Here is a 23,879-nt window from a genome sequence, read left to right as displayed (position 1 = left end):
AAATATAATTGATATCCTTGTCACTTATTAAATAACCTTTGTTAGATAATTAGTAGTACCTACTGTGAAAATAGACTGTGCTAGTTGCCGCCAAAAAAAAAAAGAACTAAAATAATATATCACCATTTACCTATGGATGGAAACCCAGAAATGTGAAATGAGTAACCATGAATAAATTGTGATTTTTTTTCCCTCATAGGATATTGTTATTGTTGTTTAGTCGCTAAGTCATGTCTGACTCTTGTGATCCCATGGACTAGCCTGCCAGGCTCCTCTGTCCATGGATTTTCCCAGGCAAGAATACTGGAGTGGGTTGTCATTTCCTTCTCCAGGGGATCTTCCCAACCCAGGGATCAAACCTGAGTCTCCTGCATTGGCAGGCAGATTCTTTACCACTGAGCTATCAGTGATCAAACCCCTCTCTTGGGATACAATGACAGAAATCTTTAGTGCATTATATAAGTAGTGCCCAGGGTCAGAAGTGGAGAAGGAAATGGCAACCCACTCCAGTGTTCTTGCCTGGAGAATCCCAGGGATGGGGGAGCCTGGTGGGCTGCTGTCTATGGGGTCGCACAGAGTTGGACACGACTGAAGCGACTTAGCAGTGGCAGCAGGGTCAGAAGAGAGAGAGTGACTTGGAATTTCTAAAGATAGGAGCCAAACTTAAGTTTGGCTTTTTCAGGCGCTTCCCTGGAGGTCTCACATCAGACTTCCTAGCCTTTGTTTGTCATTTATAAAATGGAAGAGTTGAACCTAATCTTCAAGTTCCCTTCTAGCTTCAGCATGTTGTTTAATGACACGAATCTGAGTGGGAAAACAAATGATCATTTCTCCTTGGACACTGAATAGATCTATTCTCTTAGCAGGAGTAAGATGGCAAAGAAGAAGTTTGAGGCCTGATTATGGAAAGCATTGTGTCTAACCAGGGAATTAAGAAATTACCTCTAAATACTAAGAAGCAGTTGAAAGTTTTTGAGCAGGAGCAGAACACGCCGAAAGGGAATATGAGTCAGGCCTCGTGCTGTGCAGGAGCGCTTACAGAGGGAGATAGGGAGGCAGGAGGACGAGGTAGGGGGCAGCCAGTGAAGGGGAGGTGATGACCTGGACCAGAGGCAAAAAAAGAAGGCTAAAAGATCGAAAGACTGCTCCAAGCTTAAAAGCATCTCCAACTCAATGATCTTGTTTACTTTTTTCTTAGCAAACACTTTTTAACGCAGAGATAAAATTTGAGACTCTATATGAGTTATCAGATTTTCTGAATTTCCAAAGTTGAATGTGTTTTATGGATGTATCAATTTATTAAAGTCACTTTCTGTTTACTGTTTCAGACATACGTCATCACTGTCCATGTCCAGAACTTTTTCATCATCCCAAACAAGTCTGCCCATTAAATACTAACTCCCAGCTCCCCATTTCTTCCCTGCCCTACAGCCTCTCTGTCTCGATGAATTTTCCTGTTCTGCTGCTGCTGCTGCTAAATTGCTTCAGTCGTGTCCAACTCTGTGCGACCCCATAGATGGCAGCCCACCAGGCTCCCCCGTCCCTGGGATTCTCTAGGCAAGAATTCTGGAGTGGGTTGCCATTTCCTCCTCCAATTTCCTGTTCTAGGTACCTCATATTAGTGGAATCATACAGTTATTGTCCTTTCACATCTGGTTTATTTTGCTTAGTATAATGTTTTTTAACATTTATCAATGTTGTAGCATGTATCTGAACTTCATTTGTTTTGATGACTGAATAGTATCCTCTTGTATGTATACAACACATTTTGTTTATCCATTCATCAGTTGGGAGAAGGCAACAGCACCCCACTCCAGTACTCTTGCCTGGAAAATCCCATGGACGGAGAAGCCTGGTAGGCTGCAGTCCATGGGGTCACTATGAGTCGGACACGACTGAGCGACTTCACTTTCACTTTTCACTTTCCTGCATTGGAGAAGGAAATGGCAACCCACTCCAGTGTCTTGCCTGGAGAATCCCAGGGACGGGGGAGCCTGGTGGGCTGCCGTCTATGGGGTCGCACAGAGTCGGACATGACTGAAGCGACTTAGCAGCAGCAGCAGCAACATTCGTCAGTTGATGAACATTTGGGTTGTTTCTACCTTTTGGCTATTATGACTTTCCCGGTATTTTTAATCCAACCCTCACTCCATAATTTCTTCCTTTTCCCCTTTTTATTTGCACTATAATTGTGAACAAATGAGACTTTGTATTTTCATTGTGAGGGGATTTTATTTGAGGGAGGGCTGTTACTCTGTGAGGTATGATAAGACTCTGCTAGTAACAGAATTTGTGCAGTCAACAAACATTTATGGAGCATCTCCTCTGTGGTAGGTACTAGGGATACAGAGATGAATAATATAAGGTCCCAATTCCCAAGGAGTTCATAGTAGGGGGACCACAGGTGTAAGTAAATAATTGCAGTGCCAGGTCCCAGATATGGCAGGTACCCAAAGAAGAGAGGACCAGTTAGTTCTATCTGGGGAGGTTAGAAGTAAAACTAGAGTAACATTTTGAAGAATTCAGTGAGGGGAGTTGGGAAGGGAAGAATAGCAGAAGTAAGACCAAGATGGCTGGTACCTCATTGGTATTAATACTTTTTCCTATAGACAGAGACAGTGAGGGCTTCAAGCAGGGGACTGATACAGTCACATGCCAATATGAAGATGATTCTAGCAAGGATGTAGGGAAAGGGGTGAGATGGAGAACAGGTTAGGAAAAGGTGACAAAGGCTGAAGCCAAGGATTGTGAGCTGGGATGGAAGAAAGCTAGATTAAAGAGAGGCAGAACCCATCAGAATTGTGGTCCAGCCCCATGTGAAGGTTATGAAAAGGGCCTATTCTAAAATGAAACCCGTGTTTCTGACTTGGTACCATTAACCCACCTATTTAGCCACAGGGAAAACAGTTTTCTAGATAAAGGAAAAAAGACAGAAATCTCAGTTTGGGGCATGTGAGTGTGAGTTGTCTGTGGAATATACGTGTAATCTGTGACACATTCCTGTCTTCACCTCAGGAGGAGGCTGCCTAAGAATTGGAGGCTCAAAAGTCAGTATCATTTAAAGTAGCAACTGACTGTTCTATAGAAAATGGACCAATAATAAAAAGTCACTTCCCTTTCTGAAGGTGTCCCAGCAATTCAAATGACTATTAGATAGGATTGTATTCATCTTTCTACGCAAGGTCCACGTGTGTCCAAGCACAAAAAACGGGATTCTTTTATGACATGAATCCAATGAGAATTCAGTCGGGCTATTCACAGTAACTTCAAAGTCTGCATGGATTTGAGTCTTCACACCAACTTAGCATCAGAAGTAGGATGTCTCCCAAATTTGAACCTATTTCTGAAACCATAAATGGGCCTCTTCCAACCACTCTAAATGCTGTACACATATAAAATTTCTTATTCCCGGAGCAACCCCACGGAGAAGTACTCTTATCCCGTTTCCAAATGAGGAAGTGAAGGCTCATGGTTTGAAGTAAGGTCTCATAGCTCCTAAGGGCTGATGCTTCATTTAAACACAGCTCAGACTCCAGACGGAGAAGGCACGGGCAACCCACTCCAGTACTCTTGCCTGGAAAATCCCAGGGACCGAGGAGCCTGATGGGCTGCTGTCTATGGGGTCGCACAGAGCTGGACACGATTGAAGCAACTTAGCAGCAGCAGCAGACTCCAGACCCCCCACCACACCTTGTCATGATCAAGGAGTCCTGAGGAGGTTAATGCATTTCAGATGAGACAGAGTTAATGTGAGGCAAAAGATCCACACTGAATCTTTTTACCATAGAACTGAGAGATATATTAACAAGATGAGATGATACGATCACTGCAATTAGTTTCAAAATAATTGAGGAGGACTTCCTTGGCAGTCCAGTGGTTAAGGCTCAGTGCTTCCAATGAAAGGGGCTTCATCCCTAGTCAGGGAACTAAGAGCCCACATACCCTGTGGCATAACCAAAAAAAAAAATACAAAGAAACAACAAAAAAAATTGAGTTGGTGAGGATTTTGAAGAATCAAGGTTGGTGTGGAGTTGATGGTAATTGTTAAAGCTGGGTGAGGGATACATGAGAGTTCATTATGTCATTCTCGCTGTGATATTTTTTATAAATTGCAAAATAAAAAGGGCTTAGAAGCATTTGGGCTTCCCTGATAGCTCAGTTGATAAAGAATATGCCTGCAATGCAGGAGACCCCGGTTCAATTCCTGGGTTAGGAAGATCCTCTGGAGAAGGGACAGGCTACCCTCTCCAGTATTCTTGGGCTTCCCTATGGCTCAGCTCGTAAAGAATCCACGTGTAATGCAGGAGACCTGGGTTTGACTCCTGGGTTGGGAAGATCCCCTGGAAAAGGGAAAGGCTACCCACTCCAGTATTCTGACCTGGAGAATTCCTTGGACTGTACAGTCCATGGGGTCTCAAAGAGTCGGATACGACTGAGAGACTTTCACTTAGAAGCATTTGGATAAAAGAGTTGCAAAATGGAATTTTTTCAAAAATTTTTTTGGCTGCACCACACAGCCTTTGGGATCTTAGTTCTCCAACCAGGGATTGAACCCATGACCCTTGCATTGGAAGCCTGCAGGTTTTTGGTTTTTTTTTAAGATTTTTTTTGTAAACCTTTTTTTTTTTTTTTTTACATCTTTTATTGAATTTGTTACGATACTGCTTCCGTTTTATGTTTTTTGACTGCAAGGCAGGTGGGATCATAGCTCCCCGACCAGAGATCAAACCCACATCCCCTGCATTAGAAGGCAAAGTCCCAACCACTGGACCACCAGGGAAGCCCCATCAAAGTCAGTTATGTTGGAGACATTTTTGCTGTTTTGGATTATCCATCTCAGGACTCCCCCATATGCATATTAATAAGGAACACTATTTAGGTAATGTGCTCTGACTTTGGGCTCTGGCATTGACTAAGCACCTTCTTACACAGGAAGGAAATTGCATATTGTCCCCTGTCCTCTCAGATCACATCCTCCTAACAGATGGAGACACTTTATCTACAGAACGTGAGTACCTTTAGGTCCTCCCTCCACAGCTGGGACAATGGTGGGAAAAGACAAAAGTTACTTTTGAAGAATGCTGCCATTTTGGACTTGAACTCTACCCTTAACCATTCCTATTGTATCATTCTTGCTAAACATGGGAAACATGTTGGCTATAGGACAGCTATTTTTCTCATTTGTAGTTGCAGCCATTTCTTACCCATTAAGATGTGAGGGGGTCCCTAAATCCGAAGACTGACCCTACATATATACACCCAATAGGGAAACTGTATGAAATTTTTATAGCAATACATATTTGAGGAGGTAGGTAGAGTAATTTAGAAAAAGTAAATGCATAGAAATACATTTTTATAAAATATAAATAAAAGGGCTTCTTTTTGTTTGAAATGTTTCCTTCAAGGGCTAGAATTAAATTACTATCGACTATTGCAAATTTAGCTTAAAATTTGATAGGAGTTTGGTTTTTCTATTTATAGGTCAAGCAAAACCATTTGTAAATATTAAGAACTATGACTTTTCCTTAGTGCATAATTGTTTATAAACCATGGGAAAGAGTGAAATCACTGACCAAGTGAAGCAAGGCAGCCGTCTCTCCTGATGGTCAAGGGACTAGCAATTTCCATTTATGTGTATATTTTAGGCCTGGCCTCCAAAAGAAATACACCCAAAGAAATGGTGTGGTCGTGTCCAGGGCTACTGAGCCTAATATTTGGCTGCCTCTGTGTTATTCTGAGTTGTAATTTTCCATGTCATCTAAATTTGTAATAATTCTTTAATATGATAGAGTTTCAGCGAACAAACATTCTCTTGCTGCATTTCTTCTGAGTGAGTAATTCCCTGACAACTACCAGATCTTGGCAGAGCAAACCTGGTCATAAGTTATGCTCCACTTTTGGGGTGGTGAAACCCAGGACGCGTAACACAGTGTCTTTGAAGGCAGATGCTGATTTTTCCAAAAGAAATTTGGGAGAGAAAAAGAAAAGGAAATGAAATACCCCAATTTAGGATTGGAACTAATGTATGATTATAAGACTTAAAAAGTACATAAACACTAGAGATGAAGTCATTTCTTCCGAGTACAAGACCATATACCATTCCCCCCCGTTCTCTGTGGCTTGATTATGGCGTCAGTGGCCGTGTGAGTTTCCATGAGGAAGGGGTTAAAGTCTGTGGACTCGAGTGTGAGGCAATTTGCCATTAACAGCCGAGTTAATCTAACAAAAAGGATTGAGAGGTTTGTCTTTTTTGGAAAATGCTAAGGCTCTTCCAAGTAACCAGTAATGTGACTTGACCACACTGTTCACTAGCGGGGGTTTGGACGGCCACCATGTCTGTCTGCTGGCTGCGTCCAAAACTGCGGGATCTCTCTCCAGCCAGCTCACCAAGGCTTATGTCATCTTTGCTCAGCTGGCCCAACACTTTTTCCATCTGCTAAAATATGGAGCACGGTTGCTGATTTTACTCTTTCTCCAAAGAGAGAGAGAGAGAAGGCGGATGAGTTGTTGCTTTTAATTTAAAAATCATATGCTAATTGAAATTTTAAAAATCTGTTTGGCTAAGCATATTTAGTGTAATCACTCAGCGTTGAATTTCTTAAAAGGCAAAAATGGGTACAGAGCAGAGATTTTATACCAGTGTGTTAGAATATTGATAGATGTTTCCACGATGAAGTGATGCTCCAACCAGGACTTCTTTTTATCAGAGGTGACCTAAAAGGTATCATTTACAATGTAGTTACTTAAGAGGATAATTAATTTAGTAGTATGATAATTCCTCCTGCATATAGGCAGAGCTGATATGTATGCACAATTATTTAACCTCCTCTCGTAGGCTGCCCAAATTTCCTCTTCTCTTTCTAATTTTTCACTAAGATATTTTCTAATGAGGTTGGGAGCTTAGACAGTGATCAGATTGTTGCCTTGTGTTTTGCACATCTTGTGGAGGTGAGACAGTGGAGACTGATGTATTCCCAAATTAAAGGTACTTCTACTAAAACCATTTCTCAGTTGTTTTTAGAGCATGCTAAAAAAAAAGAAAAACAGGAGAGCCTCCCTTAAAGTATACTATTTTTATGTGTTTTTTTCTTTCACCATTCATGAGATTTTTGAAAAATAAAATGACATCTTTTATTATTATTTTAAAGGTCTCTGGGGAACAAGACTCATGGAGGAAAGCAGCACTGACCGAGAGAAATACCTTAAAAGTGTTTTACGGGAACTGGCCACATACCTCCTTTTTCTCATAGTCTTGTGCATCTGTAAGTAGAACATTTCCTTCCAATAGAGGAAAAGTTGAAAAGTTGCATATTTGCCCTGTCAAAATCATGACTAAAAGGACCTATGGATGCACCTAAACAGTTACTTCAGAAATTCTCTTCTCTGTTATTAATTCTAGTTTAGAATTTGGTAAAGTTCTCATCTCTCCTCAGATAAACGTTGATCAAAATTTGGCATTATCTGATCGGCCACTTTATTATCAGCTGTGACCATTTTCACTGTGACATGCACGGAGCAGACACCAAGACGCCCAGACATCAAGGAACCAAGTAAAGGGACTTTTGTGTTAGATGTTTTAGCAATAATTATAATGTCAGTATCACTACATCAGTTAGTGTAAAGTCTGTATAGGAATTAAGTAGAGTATGTAGTTTAACTTTCAGAAAATACATATAGTGTCACTTAATATTGCTTTTATGGCTCTATATATTTAAAAGTCCCCTTTTTCTGGATTTGGATGTGTTGTGTGAATGCCTTCATTCTCATTATTTCTTCAAATCTTCAGTAACTGTGGATTTTCACTCTGTAGGAAACTTACTGCAGACTCATCTCCTTCTTCTTTCAATACATACCCACATCCTCTGAGAACTGGGGAAGGATGCCTTAGCTAAAAAGCATGTCTTTGAAACCATGTGCCTCAAAATCCAGAAAGTCACGGGCAATGGATTACCTCTGAATCAAAGGATGATGATAGAGTGCTGTCCTGTCCCATCTGAAGCCCTTTATGAGAACAGAGAGGAAACAGGTTTATGACCAAAGGCCCTCTTAGTATATTCCTCAGGGAAAGGAGTTTGTTCTTACAGTGTGCACTAAGAAATGCTTAAAAACCGACACCACCCTTGGAAAGTATCCCCTTCTTTGTAAGTGGAGAGAGTTAGGATTTAATCAATACTTTAATAATGCCATTCTTATTATCTTAAAATTGACCACCTTGAATTTAACTGAGTGCTAAAAGCTTCCCTAAAAAATGTTTTTTTTAACTAGATTTATAAAAAGATGTGTAAGTTGAACATAAAAGATTAAGGAAACATTTAAGTTTTGATATTTGTAATTTTAAGAAATTAAATATTGATTTATTTAACATTCCCACACAGGTTTTTATTAATACTAGTAAGCTTTTAATGAGCTTTAACAGAGCATGACTTCTTACACTTTCTGAGACTTTGCCTATCCGCATGGGAACTTAAGGGGGAAAAAAAAGTTAGTTAAGCTAAAAATTGTATATGTATGAGGGGCTTCCCTGGTGGTTCAGTGTTAAAGAATCCCCCTGAAATGCAGGAGACACAGGTTAGATCCCTGGGTCAAGAAGATCCCCTAGAGAAGGAAATGGCTACCCACTCCAGTATTCTCACCTGGGACATCCCATGGACAGAGGAGTCTGGTGGGCTATAGTCCATGGGGTCACAAGAAAGGTGGACACGACTTAGCAACTAAACAACAACATATATGTCTGAACAACATCCATTTTCTTGCTTTTTTCTACCTAATTATCTGAAAATTTCTGTTATTTGTTAAGGAAAAAATCTTTCATTACTTCTGAAAACATATGTTGTCTAGGCAGTGCTGAAAATCTACGAATGATCTATTCAGTTCTTTAAAGGTTATAAAGCAAGAGATGGGATATTTTGAACTTTTATGTTCTACGCAGTTAGATCTTAGAATAAATACTAAAGGCAAGTTTGCTTCCACTGTAGAAATGGTGCTTAAATATTAAACTATGTTGTTTTTGTCCAGCCACTCAGTCATGTCCAACTCTTTGCAACCCCATGGATTGCAGCATGCCAGGCTTGTCTGTCCTTCACCATCTCCCAGAGCTTGCTCAAACTCATGTCCATTGAGTCGGTGATGCCATCCAACCATCTTGTCCTCTATTGTCCCTTTCCCCTCCTGCCTTCAATCTTTCCCAGCATCAGGATCTTTTCTAATGTGTTGGTTCTTTGCATAAGGTGGCCAAAGTATTGGAGCTTCAGCTTGAACATCAGTCCTTCCAATGAATATTCAGGACTGATTTCCTTTAGGATTGACTGGTTTGATCTTGCAGTCCAAGGGACTCTCAAGAGTCTTCTCTAATAACACAGTTCAAAAGCATCAATTCTTTGGTACTCCACTTTCTGTATGGTCCAATTCTCACATCCGTACATCACTACTGGAAAAACCATAGCTTTGGCTAAGCAGACCTTTGTGGGCAAAGTAACATCTCTGCTTTTTAATATGCTGTCTAGGTTTGTTATAACTTTTCTTCCAAGGAACAAGTGTCTTAATTTCATGGCTGCAGTCACCATCATCAGTAATTTTGGAGCCCAAGAAAATAAAGTCTCTCACTGTTTTCATTGTTTCCCCATTTATTTGCCATGAAGTGATGGGACCAGAAGCCATGATCTTCATTTTTTGAATGTTGAGTTTTAAGCCAGGCTTTTCACTCCTCTTTCACCTTCAAGAGGCTCTTTAGTTCTTCTTCACTTTCTGCCATAAGGGTGGTATCATCTGCATATCTGAGGTTATTGATATTTCTACCAGCAATCTTGATTCCAGCTTGTGCTTCAACCAGCCCAGCATTTCACATGAGGTACTCTGCATATAAGTTAAATAAGCATGGTGACAGTATACAGCCTTGAGGTACTCCTTTCCCAATTTGGAACCAGTCTGTTGTTTCATGTCTGGTCTAATTATTGCTTCTTGACCAGCATACAGGTTTCTCATGAGGCCGGTAAGGTGCTCCGGTATTCCCATCTCTTGAAGAGTTTCCACAGTTGTTATCCACACAGTCAAAGGCTTTGGCATAGTCAGTAAAGCAGAATTAGATGTTTTTCTGGAATTCTCTTGTTTTTTCTATGATCCAGCAGATATTGGCAGTTTGATCTCTGGTTCCTCTGCCTTTTCAAAATCCAGCTTGAATATCTGGGAATTCTCAGTTCATGTACTTTTGAAGCCTAGCTTGGATAATTTTGAGCATTATTTTACTAGCATGTGAAATGAGTGCAACTGTGAGGTAGTTTGAACATTCTTTGGCATTGCCCTTTTTTGGGATTGAAATGAAAACAGACCTTTTCCAGTCCTGTGGCCACTGCTGAGTTTTCCAAATTTGTTGGCATATTGAGTGCAGCACTTTAGCAGTGTCATCTTTTAGAATTTGAAACAGCTCAGCTGGAATTGCTTCATCTCCACTAGCTTTCGTCATGATGCTTCCTAAGGCCCACTTGACTTTACCTTCCAAGATATCTGGCTCTAGGTAAATGATCACAGTTCATTGTTATCTGGGTAATTAAGATCTTTTTTTTGTATAGCTCTTCTATTTATTCTTGCCACCTCTTCTTAATATCATCTGCTTCTGTTAGGTCCATACTGTTTCTGTCCTTTATTGTGCCCATCTTTGCATGAAATGTTTCCTTGGTATCTCTAATTTTCTTGAAGAGATCTCTAGTCTTTCCCATCTGTTGTTTTCCTCTGTTTCTTTGCATTGTTCACTGAGGAAGGCTTTTTTATCTCTCCTTGCTATTCTTTGGAACTCTGCATTCAAATGGATATATCTTTCCTTTTCTCCTTTGCCTTTTGCTTTTCTTCTTTTCTCAGCTGTTTGTAAGGCCTCCTCAGGCAACCATTTCGCTTTTTTGCATTTCTTTTTCTTGGGGATGGTTTTGATCACCGCCTCCTGTACAATGTCATGAACCTCCGTCCATAGTTCTTCAGGCACTCTATCAGATCTAATCCCTTGAATCTATGTGTCACTTCCACTGTATAATTGTAACGGATTTGTGTTATGTCATACCTGAATGGCCTGATGGTTTTCCCTACTCTCTCCAATTTAAGTATGAATTTAATTAATTTAAGTAGTTCATGTCTGAGCTACAGTCTGCTCCCAGTCTTGTTTTTGCTGACTGTATAGAGCTTCTCCATCTTTGACTGCAAAGAATATAATCAATCTGATTTTGATATTGACAGTTTGGTGACCTCCATGTGTAGAGTCGTCTTTTGTGTTTTTGGAAGAGGATGTTTGCTATGACCAGTATGTTCTCCTGGCAAAACTCTGTTAGCCTTTGCCCTGCTTCATTTTGTACTCCAAGGCCAAACTTGCCTATTACTTTAGGTATCTCCTGACTTCCTACTGTGCATTTCAAATACTAAACTAGAGTGGCCTTAAATTTCAACAGGTAGATTAGAATCATTATTATTACTGTTTTTTTCAACATGACACATATTCATACACATCTATTATGCAAAATACAAAAATTTGTATAAGTAAGTCTAAAATTTCAGTGTTCTCCCAAATTGCCTGAACATCAGAATCACTGAGAGAATTTTTTTTATAATTATAGCATGCCCAGATCTGCTAGGTCAAAGCCTTCCAGCTGTGGCTCAGAGAAGTGAGTTTTCAGATACACTGACAAGGTTTGGGAACTAGGCCAGATAAATAAACTAAATAGCTAGCTAGAGTTTTAGGGAACAACCTTGTCGTATAACTAACTTGTCATTTCTTGTTTATTTTAGAATTTTTATGCTTTTTGTTCTTTTTCATACTCATCACATTTTTTTTCTTATATCAGCTACCTTTTTTTTACATCAAAGTTTTATTTTCAGAATATTATAGAATCTCTGGTAAGAGGGAATTTTGGCAGTCATGGATCAAGCCTCCTCTGAATGGTAAAATTCCCTCCTCTGCCTGGCAGCATCTTTCCCAAAAGGTCAGTCATCCTGCCTCTGAGCAAGAGTTCCAGATTAAGGAATTGACTCCTTTGAAATAGTTCATTTCATTTTTCTATGGCTGTGTTGGAAAGTTCTTCCTTATGCGAAGCCAAAGTCCATCCTCATCTAACCTCTGCTCTTAGTTCTACTCTCCAAGCCCACCTAACACCAAGGACTTTTTCCTTGTCTCTCCTCCAGCCCATCAGAAGTTTGGAGATAGACATTCGATCTCCTCCAAGTCTGCTCTAAGTTAAACCTTTCCAGTTCTGTTAACTGTTGATCATGTGATTAGAGACATACTTTTAAACAACCCACGTGATAGAAATTTCCTGCAGTTTATCGTAGTCTTTGAACGTACAGCACGAGCCTCACCATGAAAGAGTGGAGACATGGGGCCATGGGCATTCTCATCCAAATACTACATTGCAGTCTGTGCGTCCTGCCATTGCCTGACTCTTCGGATACATCATTCCTTAGTCTCTTCACCACAAACTATAAAGCACTGTGTCCCCTAGCTAGTATTTGAGTATTTTTCCTGGAATGTAGTGAAGGCCTTCCCTTTCAGCCCTGTTCAGTTTCAGCTCATTAGGATCTGTTCATTCCAATCTGTTGAAATTATCTTGGATCTAAATTCATCCATCTCGTGTATCAGTTAGCCTTCTCAGCTTTACAGCATCAACAGAGTTGATATTATCCAAGTCCTTATCCTAGTAAATTAATAAATCAAAAAGATTCGGTCTAAGAACATCAGTCCATTAGTCAAAGCTCTTTGGGTGGAGTTCACTGAATTATATTATCTTCTAGCTCAGACGGCTCATGAAATAAGATAAGAAAGATTTTTTCAAATGCTTACCTGAGTAACTCCACTGTTCTTCTGATCTGTCAGCTAGTCTATCAGCTGTTGACCAAATTAAAAAGCAAGTGAGGATAAGTAGGCATGATTTACTCCAGGCGGAGCCTCACTGGCTCCTAGTGATTGAGTTCTTTCCCTTTTGTTCAAAATCATCTTTTTAATTACCAGTTTTAAAATCTTACCAGCGATATCAATATCAAAAGACTACTAATAATATCCATCTCATTACTCTGTGGGTAAATAAGATAAGTACTTATCCTTGTGCCTTGCATATTAGAAGCCCTTTATATGAGGTAGATAGGATTCAAGAAGGCAGCCCAAATAGTAGGAAATGTGATTCTTTGGCATCACAGAGATCTAGGTTCAAATCCCACCACTTACACGCTAGGTGAACCTGAGCAAGTTATTTAACCTTTCTGAGCCTTCGTTTGCTCATCTGTAGAGTACTTATTTTGAAAGATTCTTATTTTAAAAGTGGCAATTAGGAGTAATACACAAAAAATTCTAGGATGCTGTCATTTATTATATTAATAATAGTAAATAAGAGCAAAATTTGTCCCAAAGATTGTTGACAATGGCTGACTTCTCTCATCAGTAGGTTCTATAGAACTGTAGTTTCTAATTGATTGAACATTCATTTGGAGCAGTTAAGTGCCCATAAAGAGCTTATTTTCCACCTTGGCAGTGTTGGTTCTAGCCCTTATGGCTTTAAAATCAGTCTGATTAACCAAGAGGATAGGAATACCATGGAAATACCAAGTATTCCCACTTTCCCTGTCATTTAGATTTTATTCTTTCTTGAAACCTAAGACTCCTATGAATTGATCACCAAAGTACTTATATATATGCTGTTGTTCAGTCCCTAAGTTGTGTCTGACTCTTTGTGACCCAATGGATTGCATCCTGCCAGGCTTCCCTGTCTTTCATTATTTCCCAGAGTTTACTCAAGCTCATGTCCACTGAGTCGATAATACAATCTAATCACCTCATCCTCTGCCTCCCCCTTCTCCTTTTGCCTTCAATCTTTCCCAGCATTAGGGTCTTTTCCAATGAGTTGGCTCTTTGCATAAGGGGGCCAAGAATTGGAGCTTCACTTTAGCATCAGTCCTTCCAGTTGTTCAAATCTCCTGTGTTTAAACATAATAATAGAAATCACACGAGAAGTTGAGTCAACATCATAGAAATTAATAATTTCTATACATCAAAGGAACAGACAGAATTAAAAGGCAGAAAACAGTTGTAAAGAATACTTACAAGAAATACGACAAAGGATTAACATTTTAACATGTTTACTATCCATCAGTCATTGAGAAAAACACTAAGATTACACTAAATATTTTACAGAATAGAAAATAAAACCTATTTTACAGAGTAGGAAGTATAAACAATTAATGTGGGAAAGTCTTTCATCTTAACTCTCTAGTAGCTAAAGAAGTAATGAAAATGGAGAGAGAAACATCATCATCATCCAGTATGATATGTCCTAGGGCTTCCCAGCTGGTGCTAGTGGCGAAGAAGCTGCCTGCCAGTGTAGGAAACATAATAGCCAAGGGTTTGATCCCTTGGTTGGGAAGATCCCCTGGAGGAGGACATGGCAATCCACTGCGGTATTCTTGCCTGAAAATTCCCCATGGACAGAGGAGCCTGGCAGGCTATAGTCCATAGGGTCACAAAGAGTTGGACATAACAAGCCACAGCATGCACACACGCATGTCCTAGGACAGGAAGGGCCCTTTTAAGAAGAAACCTAGGAACCTCCATTCCTTTATCTTTGAAAGAAGGAGACTTTGCCTTATATTCTAAAAAAAAGAAATAGTATCAAATCCACACATTGTACACCTTAAACTTACACTATTAGTATTTGTTAATTATATGTCAATTAAAAAGGGAATGAATGTTTTATTGTAAAAATCTTGTAAGCATGATAGTATACAGATCAGATCAGATCAGTCGCTCAGTTGTGTCCGACTCTTTGCTACCCCATGAATCGCAGCACGCCAGGCCTCCCTATCCATTACCAACTCCCAGAGTTCACTCAGACTCACGTCCATCGAGTCAGTGATGCCATCCAGCCATCTCCTCCTCTATCGTCCCCTTCTCCTCCTGCCCCTAATCCCTCCCAGCATCAGAGTCTTTTCCAATGAGTCAACTCTTCGCATGAGGTGGTCAAAGTACTGGAATTTCAGCTTTAGCATCATTTCTTCCAAAGAAATCCCCGGGCTGATCTCCTTCAGAATGGACTGGTTGGATCTCCTTGCAGTCCAAGGGACTCTCAAGAGTCTTCTCCAACACCACAGTTCAAAAGCATCAATTCTTCGGCGCTCAGCCTTCTTCACAGTCCAACTCTCACATCCATACATGACCACAGGAAAAACCATAGCCTTGACTAGCTGGACCTTTGTTGACAAAGTAATGTCTCTGCTTTTGAATATGCTATCTAGGTTGGTCATAACTTTCCTTCCAAGGAGTAAGCGTCTTTTAATTTCATGGCTGCAGTCACCATCTGTAGTAATTTTGGAGCCCAGAAAAATAAAGTCTGACACTGTCTCCACTGTTTCCCCATCTATTTCCCATGAAGTGGTGGGACCGGATGCCATGATCTTCGTTTTCTGAATGTTGAGCTTTAAGCCAACTTTTTCACTCTCCGCTTTCACTTTCATCAAGAGGCTTTTGAGTTCCTCTTCACTTTCTGCCATAAGGGTGGTGTCATCTGCATATCTGAGGTTATTGATATTTCTCCCAGCAATCTTGATTCCAGCTTGTGTTTCTTCCAGTCCAGTGTTTCTCATGATGTACTCTGCATAGAAGTTAAATAAACAGGGTGACAATATACAGCCTTGAGGTACTCCTTTTCCTATTTTGAACCAGTTTGTTGTTCCATGTCCAGTTCTAACTGTTGCTTCCTGACCTGCATACAGATTTCTCAAGAGGCAGATCTGGTGGTCTGGTAGTCCCATCTCTTTCAGAATTTTCCACAGTTTATTGTGATCCACATAGTCAAAGGCTTTGGCATAGTCAATAAAGCAGAAATAGATGTTTTTCTGGAACTCTCTTGCTTTTTCCATGATCCAGCGGATGTTGGCAATTTGATCTCTGGTTCCTCTGCCTTTTCTAAAACCAGCTTGAACATCAGGAGAGAACCCATGCAGATTAATTGTTGACAACCAGGTCAGTGAAGTGGAAGTCAGTGGGTTAATCATCACACTGGCGGGAGCTAATTCCATTTCTGGTGACAAGCATTCAGCTCCCCATGGAGGTCCCCATAGCAAACGTGCAGTTTTAAGTTCGCAGGCTCCCGTCTGTGGGAAGTAACTACTGAAGACCCACTGTGGCTGGAAAGCTGTTTGTCCTTTTTGGTAAACTAGACAAAAGCTACAACAGCAAGAAATGTATATCCATATATAAATATTACTTTAAGCATGGCCTTTACATGCATAGCTTTCTGTTTATTTCTTCGTGGTAACTTCTTTGTAAATATTACATATCCTTCTCTCTTGTTTATTTTTTAAAAAGCTATACTACTTAATACATGCATTCATTAAAGCACTTGCATTGACGACCTCTGTCCCTCAGAGATTTCCATCACAACTTGTTACTTACAAGTTCCTTTGAATATTAACCAAAACTGGATTAAAATAGTTGGGAGTTTTACTAACTTTAATTCACTCTTTTTAGTGACTAAATTTCACTAACTTTTTCTGCAGCTTCACTCTACCTCCTGAAAGACCCTCACCCAGGTCACCAGGGAGCTCTTAATTGCCAAATTTTATGGGCTGCTTTTAGCCTTTCTCTCACATCTGGTCCCGTGGCATTTGGTACTCTAGAAACTTCCCGCTTTGGCTTCTGTGACTCCGTCTCTTTCTGTATTCCTCCTTGCTCTATTCATTTTCTTAATTTTTTCCTTCCCAGAATGTGTCTAGACAGAGGATTTTCTGTGACTGAGTCTTTGGCTTTCTCTTAAAGGGATCTTTCCACAGCTTCAAGTGGTCCTGTGTGCTGCCGCTCCCAAGTGCCTCTCAACCTTTCGTGTGAACTACAAACCTCATGCCGACTTTCCCTGGACCCTCCCCTGCTGCATCTCACAGGCATCTCATCCTTAACATTCCTCAACCTGGACTCATTATCCTGCCCTTCCGAACATGCTTTGCTCACATTCTCTAACTAGATTAAAGTTAATTAGGTTACTTAATATTAATGTAATTGGATTAATAATGCCCAAACATGGGCATCATCCTAGATTCTTTCCCTCACTCTTCTCGTGAGATTGTTCCACATATTTCTTCCTCTATGGTGCTTTTCAAATCTGTCTTCTTTCATACATTGCTGTTATCCTTTTTAACCTTAATCATCTCTTTCCTCACTTATTCATTTATTGATTCAATGGACTGTTCAGTAATTTAATTAAAAACATATTAGCACTAGCTTTAGAGGTGGTAGTAAGTGATAAGAAAGACAATTGGGAAGAGGGTTTCCCTGCAGGGAAGGCCTCTCAGACCTGAAGCAAGAATGGGAGCCAGTCAGTTGAAGAAGGGACAGCAAGAGTGAATAGTATGAGGCAGCATAGGGTTCAGAACATTCTGGAAGCTGAGTGCAATGACTGGAGAGAGTGCCATCAGATGAGGATGGAAAGGTGGTCAAAGGTCAGGCCCTGCAGGTCCAGTGGGCTTTGGTAAGGGGAAACCAGGGTTTTGAGTAGGGGGCTGACAAGATACATTTAAATTTTAAGAAGATGGCCTTGAACACCATTGGACCACAGGCTGGACAGCACCCGATGTCTGGACTTTGAACTCCCAGGTACTGCCTCCAGACTTCCATCTCTGACCCACATTAAACCAGGCCATTCTTCCATCGAACATGCTATAACCACCTCACCTTCCAGATAAAGTCTGAATCTTTATGTAATAGATTTTACTGTATGGTCTTTGCTTACTTTTTCTAACCTTCTATTCCTTTTGAATATCTGGTACTTTCTGCTCAGTTCAGTTCAGTCACTCAGTCGTGTCTAACTCTTTGCGACCCCATGGACTGCAGCACCCATGGCCTCCCTGTTGTCCATCACCAATTCCCAGAGTTCACTCAAACTCATGTCCACTGAGTCAGTGATGACATCCAACCATCTCATCCTCTGTCGTCCCCTTCTCCTCCCGCCCTCAATCTTTCCCAGCATCAGGGAAAGTCAGCTCTTTCCAAAGAGTCAGCTCTTCACATCAGGTGGCCAAAGTATTGGAGTTTCAGCTTCAACATCACTCCTTCCAATGAACACCCAGGACTGATCTCCTTTAGGATGGACTGGTTGGATCTCCTTGCAGTCCAAGGGACTCTCAAGAGTCTTCTCCAACACCACAGTTCAAAAGCATCAATTCTTCAGCGCTCAGCCTTCTTCACAGTCCAACTCTCACATCCATACATGAATACTGGAAAAACCATGGCCTTGACTAGACGGACTTTTGTTGTCAAGATAATGTCTCTGCTTTTTAATATGCTGTCTAGGTTGATCATAAGTTTTCTTCTAAGGAGTAAGCATCTTTTAATTTCATGGCTGCAGTCACCATCTGCAGTGACTTTTGAGCCCAGAAAAATAAAGTCTGTCACTATTTCCACTGTTTCTCCATCTATTTGCCATGAAGTGTTGGGATTGGATGCCATGATCTTTGTTTTCTGAATGTTGAGCTTTAAGCCAACTTTTTCACTCTCCATTTTCACTTTCATCAAGAGGCTCTTTAGTTCCTCTTCACTTTCTGCCATAAGGGTGGTGTCATCGGCATTTCTGAGCTTATTGATATTTTTCCCAGCCATCTTGATTCCAGCTTGTGCTTCATCCAGTCCAGTGTTTCTCATGATGTACTCTGCATATAAGTTAAATAAGCAGGGTGACAATATACAGCCTTGATGTACTCCTTTTCCTATTTTGAACCAGTTTGTTGTTCCATGTCCAGTTCTAACTGTTGCTTCCTGACCTGCTTACAGATATTTGAAGAGGCAGGTCAGGTGGTCTGGTATCCCATCTCTTTCAGAATTTTTCACAGTTTATTGTGATCCACACAGTCAAAGGTTTGGCATAATCAATAAAGCGGAAATAGATGTTTTTCTGGAATTCTCTTGCCTTTTTCATGATCCAGTGGATGTTGACAACTTGATATCTGCTTCATCTGCCTTTTCTAAATCCAGCTTGAATATATGGAAGTTCACAGTTCATGTATTGCTAAAACCTGGCTTGGAGAATTTTGAGCATTACTTTACTAGTGTGTGAGATGAGTGCAACTGTGTGGTAGTTTGAGCATTCTTTGGCATTGCCTTTGTTAGAGATTTGAATGAAAACTGACCTTTTCCAGTCCTGTGGCCACTGCTGAGTTTTCCAAATTTGTTGGCCTATTGAGTGCAGCACTTTTACAGCATCATCTTCCAGGATTTGAAATAGCTCAACTAGAATTCCATCACCTCCACTAGCTTTGTTCTTAGTGATGCTCTAAGTGCAGCAATCACAGATGGAGGTTCATGACATTGTACAGGAGACAAGGATCAAGACCATCCCCATGGAAAAGAAATGCAAAAAAGCAAAATGGCTGTCTGAGAAGGCGTTACAAATAGCTATGAAAAGAAGAGAAGTGAAAAGCAAAGGAGAAAAGGAAAGATATAAGCATCTGAAATGCAGAGCGCCAAAGAATAGCAAGGAGAGATAAGAAAGACTTCCTCAGCGATCAATGCAAAGAAATAGAGGAAAACAACAGAATGGGAGAGACTAGAGATCTCTTCAAGAAAATTAGAGATACCAAGGGAACATTTCATGCAAAGATGTGCTCCATAAAGGACAGAAATGGTATGGACCTAACAGAAGCAGAAGATATCAAGAAGAGTTGGTAAGAATACACAGAATAACTGTACAAAAAAGATCTTTACGACCCAGATAATTATGATGGTGTGATCACTCACCTAGAGCCAGACATCCTGGAATGTGAAGTCAAGTGGGCCTTAGAAAGCATCACTATGAACAAAGCTAGTGGAGGTGATGGAATTCCAGTTGAGCTATTCCAAATCCTGAAAGATGATGCTGTGAAAGTGCCAGCAAATTTGGAAAAGTCAGCAGTGGCCACAGGACTGGAAAAGGTCAGTTTTCACTCCAATCCCAAAGAAAGGCAATGCCAAAGAGTGCTCAAACTACCGCACAATTGCACTCATCTCACACACTAGTAAAGTAACGCTCAAAATTCTCCAAGCCAGGCTTCAGCAATACGTGAACCGTGAACTTCCAGATGTTCAAGTTGGTCTTAGAAAAGGCAGAAGAACCAGAGATCAAATTGCCAACATCCGCTGGATTATCGAAAAATAAGAGAGTTCCAGAAAATTCCGGGAGTTGGTGATGGACAGGAAGGCCTGGCATGCTGCAATTCATGGGGTCGCAGAGAGTCGGACACAACTGGGCAACTGAACTGAAACAATGGTGGAGGTAATGAAGATAATGATGAACTCCCTCAAAAGATCCCAGGTATGTACTGTTACAATCTGTGCCCCCAACCCTGCAGCAGGCCACCACTGACCCACGCCTTTGCCGGAGACTCCAGGACAGCCACAGGCAAGTCTCCTGTGGGGTCACTGTTCCTTTCTCCTGGGTCCTTGGTGCACAAGATTCTGTTGTGCCTTCCAAGAGTCTATTTCCCAGTCCTGTGTAAGTTCTGGCAGCTCTATACTGGGGTTGATGGCGGCCTCCTCCAAGAGGATTTATGCCATACCGACACCCAGAGCCCCTGTCCCTGTGGCAGACCACTGCCGACCTGTACCTCCACAGGAGACACTCAAACCTAGTTCTGTCTCAGTCTCTGTGGGGCCCGTGGGTCCTGGTGCACACAATGTTTGTTTGAGCCCTTTGAGCGGCTCTGGCGGGAACAGGGTTTGATTCTAAACGTGAATTCGCCCCTCCTACCGTCTTGTTGGGGCTTCTCCTTTGCCCTTGGATATGGGGTATCTCCTCACAGCCACTCCAGTGCCTGTGGTCTTACTGGGGTTTTTCTGACCTTGGACATGGGGTATCTCCTCATGGCTGAACCAGCAAAGTGCAGCGCCTGCTCCTGACCTTGGATGTGGGGGCGGGGGGTGGGGGGGCTTCTGTGGTACTTTAACCACATCAAACTACTTTACAAGTCTCAAAAGGGTTTGGACTGTGCTGTCCCCTTCCTGTTGGTCCATTTAGTTCCTCTTTATCCTTCAGGATCAGCTTGAGAGCCAGATCTCTGAAGAAGCCTTTATCAACCCTCCCCGAAGCGTGTGCCCCTCAGGGTGGATTCTCAGACTAGTTCACACACCTCTCCCTCAGTGCCAGGAAGCAGCAAGGCAGCGGGAAGGTGCATCTCAGAAATGGCCCATCAATGTTCCCACTCAGTGTGGATGACTTTGCCCATTTTCATTTTCTCTCATGTTCATTAGTACTTCTTTTCCTTCACTGCCTGCTAAGTCGCTTCAGTCGTGTCTGACACTTTGCAACCCCAATGGACTGTAGCCCACTAGGCTCCTTTGTCCATGGGATTCTTCAGGCAAGAATACTGGAGCAAGTTACCATGTCCTACTCTAGGGGATCTTCCCAATGCGGAGATCAAACCCACATTTCTTACGTCAGGCAGATTCTTTACCACTGGTGCCACCTGCAAAAGCCCCTTTCCTTCAGTAATACAGAGCTTTTCTTAATATGACAAACTGGGCAAGCCTAAACTTTCTTTGATTTCTGTATAGTACTCTGCATATGTAAGCACTTTTTAGTTTGTAGAGACCCTTCAAATATCTGTTGCTATTTAATTTCCGCCACATCCCTGTGAGGATACGGTACAACCAGAGCCAGCAGAGAAGTCACATTTCCTGTTAATCATGATGGCGTTACTCCCTCTGTGGTAGATGATCTGGAATACTGAGAGTAAGGCACATATACATTACATCTGGTATATTTATATTTGTGTGACCATTTTTTATTTCCTCTTAGGCTGGCCCAAGAATTATTAAGAGAAAACATTTTAATTTCTACATGGTTGGCTTTTATCTCTATCTTTGTTCATCCTTTAAGAACATATTTCCACAATTATGGTTAAAAACTATTGTTTGGTTGGTTTGGGGAGGTCTCTTTGATGGGGGTTGTTTAGAGGTTTTTGTTTGCTTTGGGTTTTTTGGCTTTAAACAACAAAAATACTCTGGAGGATAGAAGCCTGAAATCAAGGTGCCTGCAGAACCAGGCTCCCTGTGAAACCTTCAGGGAGTTTTCCTTGCCCTTTCCTCACTTATGATGGTTTGCCTGCAGACTCTGGTATTCTTGGTGTATATCTGTATTATGCTAATTCTCCGTCTTCACAGGCCTTCTCCCTGGGTCCTTCTTTGTTCACATGTCCATCTCCTTATAAGGACACCTGCCTGGTTGATCTTTAATTTCAAGGATTTGCAGGTGTTTTCTTTGTGGCCTAGAATATTCTTAAATGTTCCATGGAGATTCAAAAAAGAACGTGAGTGATCTCCTTTGATGCAGTATTAAGTGTGATATATATATATATATACGTTAGGAATTCTTCAGGCAAGAATACTGGAGTGGGTAGTCATTCCCTTTTCCAGGGGATCTGCCCAACCCAGGGATCAAACCCAGGTCTCCAACATTGCAGGCGGATTCTTTACTGTCTGAGCTCCAGGGAAGCCCATACATTAGGTTATCTATTCTATTAAAACCCCTACTATCCCTTGATCACTTTTATCTTTTTTTCTCTGTCAAAGTTTGAGAGAGATAAATTTAAGTTTCCAACTACTATTGTGGTTTTGGTAATTCCCTTCTATGTATCTTGATATTGTATCTTATGTATATTGATATTGTTATTCAGTGCATAAAAGTTCACTATAGTTAAATTATTGTCGATAGTATCAATTATCAACATAAAATAATCTTTCACTTTAACTCAATACTCACCTTATAATCTCCGTATCAGATTATTGTACCATTTCACACCTTTTGTATATTTAATATATATTTTCTCACTCCTTAACTTTTTAATTCATTTTGAATGGGTCTGATAAAAATTCTAAAATATATTTAAAATTTTTAATTCATATTTAAGACTTTGTCATCTAGTAAATTTAACCTCTTCACATTTCATGCTTTTGTCCAATATTTCTCCCATCTTGTTTTTTTCTCTCTTTTTATGCTTTCCTGTTACTTTTCATTTTCTTTTCTTGTTGCTGTTGTTACACTGGAAATTTTCTCTTTGCTTTTTATTCCACTGGTTTGGAGTTTATACAGTGCAATCCCCTTTATATAGTTTTTAGTATTTGAGGCAATATTGTTTCAACCATTTTAAGAATAAAATGGTATTTATAACCTATTTTGAAATGCAGCCATGTTTTAAGAGAGCTTCAGTTAGTTTAAATGCTGATTATTTGGTGATACTGTGACAGTATTTTTTATTCTGGCTTATTTCTTAGAAAATTGAGAGTTAAGGACTAAATGGCAGAAAAGATGCATGCACATGGGGTATATATGTCTTCTTTACCTTATATTTTAAAATATTTTTCTTTCTTTTCTGAGCTTCATTTATGGTTGTTTCATGCTATAACTTTTTTTCTTTACAATTCAGTTCACTTAAAGAGCATATGTTACCTTCCAAGTGGGCTTTCCCTATCAGAGACTGAAAGGAGAAATGATGTAACAGTCTTACATTTCTGTTATATTTAACAGTATGCAAAATGTGTGTTAACATGCATTATTCCAGGTAGACTACACAAAAAGCCCTAGGTGTTACTATTCCTAATTTCTAGATAATAAAACTCAAGCTCAGTAAAGTTTAATACTTGTCCAAGATCCCAAGATACTGAAACCCACAATTAAGAACATAGAGGCTGACTTAAGGGTGAAGCAAATCTGAAAGTCAAACCCAAATCATTCTAACTCCAAATCCTAAATGTCCTTTAGCCACAGCGTAGGTAGACTAGTGGTCATGTATGGATGTGAGAGTTGGACTATAAAGAAAGCTGAGCGCCGAAAAATTGATGCTTTTGAACTGTGGTGTTCGAGAAGACTCTTGAGAGTCCCTTGGACTGCGAGGAGATC

The 23,879-nt window shown here is 40.6% G+C and overlaps 1 protein-coding gene across 2 annotated transcripts in view; it reads left to right on the top strand.

The window, feature by feature from the left end:
- Window positions 1-23,879, top strand: part of PKD2 (polycystin 2, transient receptor potential cation channel) — a 58,718-nt gene that overhangs the window by 2,527 nt on the left and 32,312 nt on the right. For both annotated transcript variants that reach the window (XM_070791190.1, XM_019962488.2), the window contains exon 2: window positions 7,149-7,262. In XM_070791190.1, coding sequence (XP_070647291.1) covers window positions 7,149-7,262 — 114 coding nt within the window. The remainder of the gene's footprint in view (window positions 1-7,148; window positions 7,263-23,879) is intronic.

Source organism: Bos indicus, chromosome 6 (assembly GCF_029378745.1).
Source record: "Bos indicus isolate NIAB-ARS_2022 breed Sahiwal x Tharparkar chromosome 6, NIAB-ARS_B.indTharparkar_mat_pri_1.0, whole genome shotgun sequence".
Taxonomy (NCBI): Eukaryota; Metazoa; Chordata; class Mammalia; order Artiodactyla; family Bovidae; genus Bos; species Bos indicus.
The sequence above is the reverse complement of the archived record's forward strand: the minus strand, read 5'-3'. Positions and strand labels throughout refer to the sequence as shown.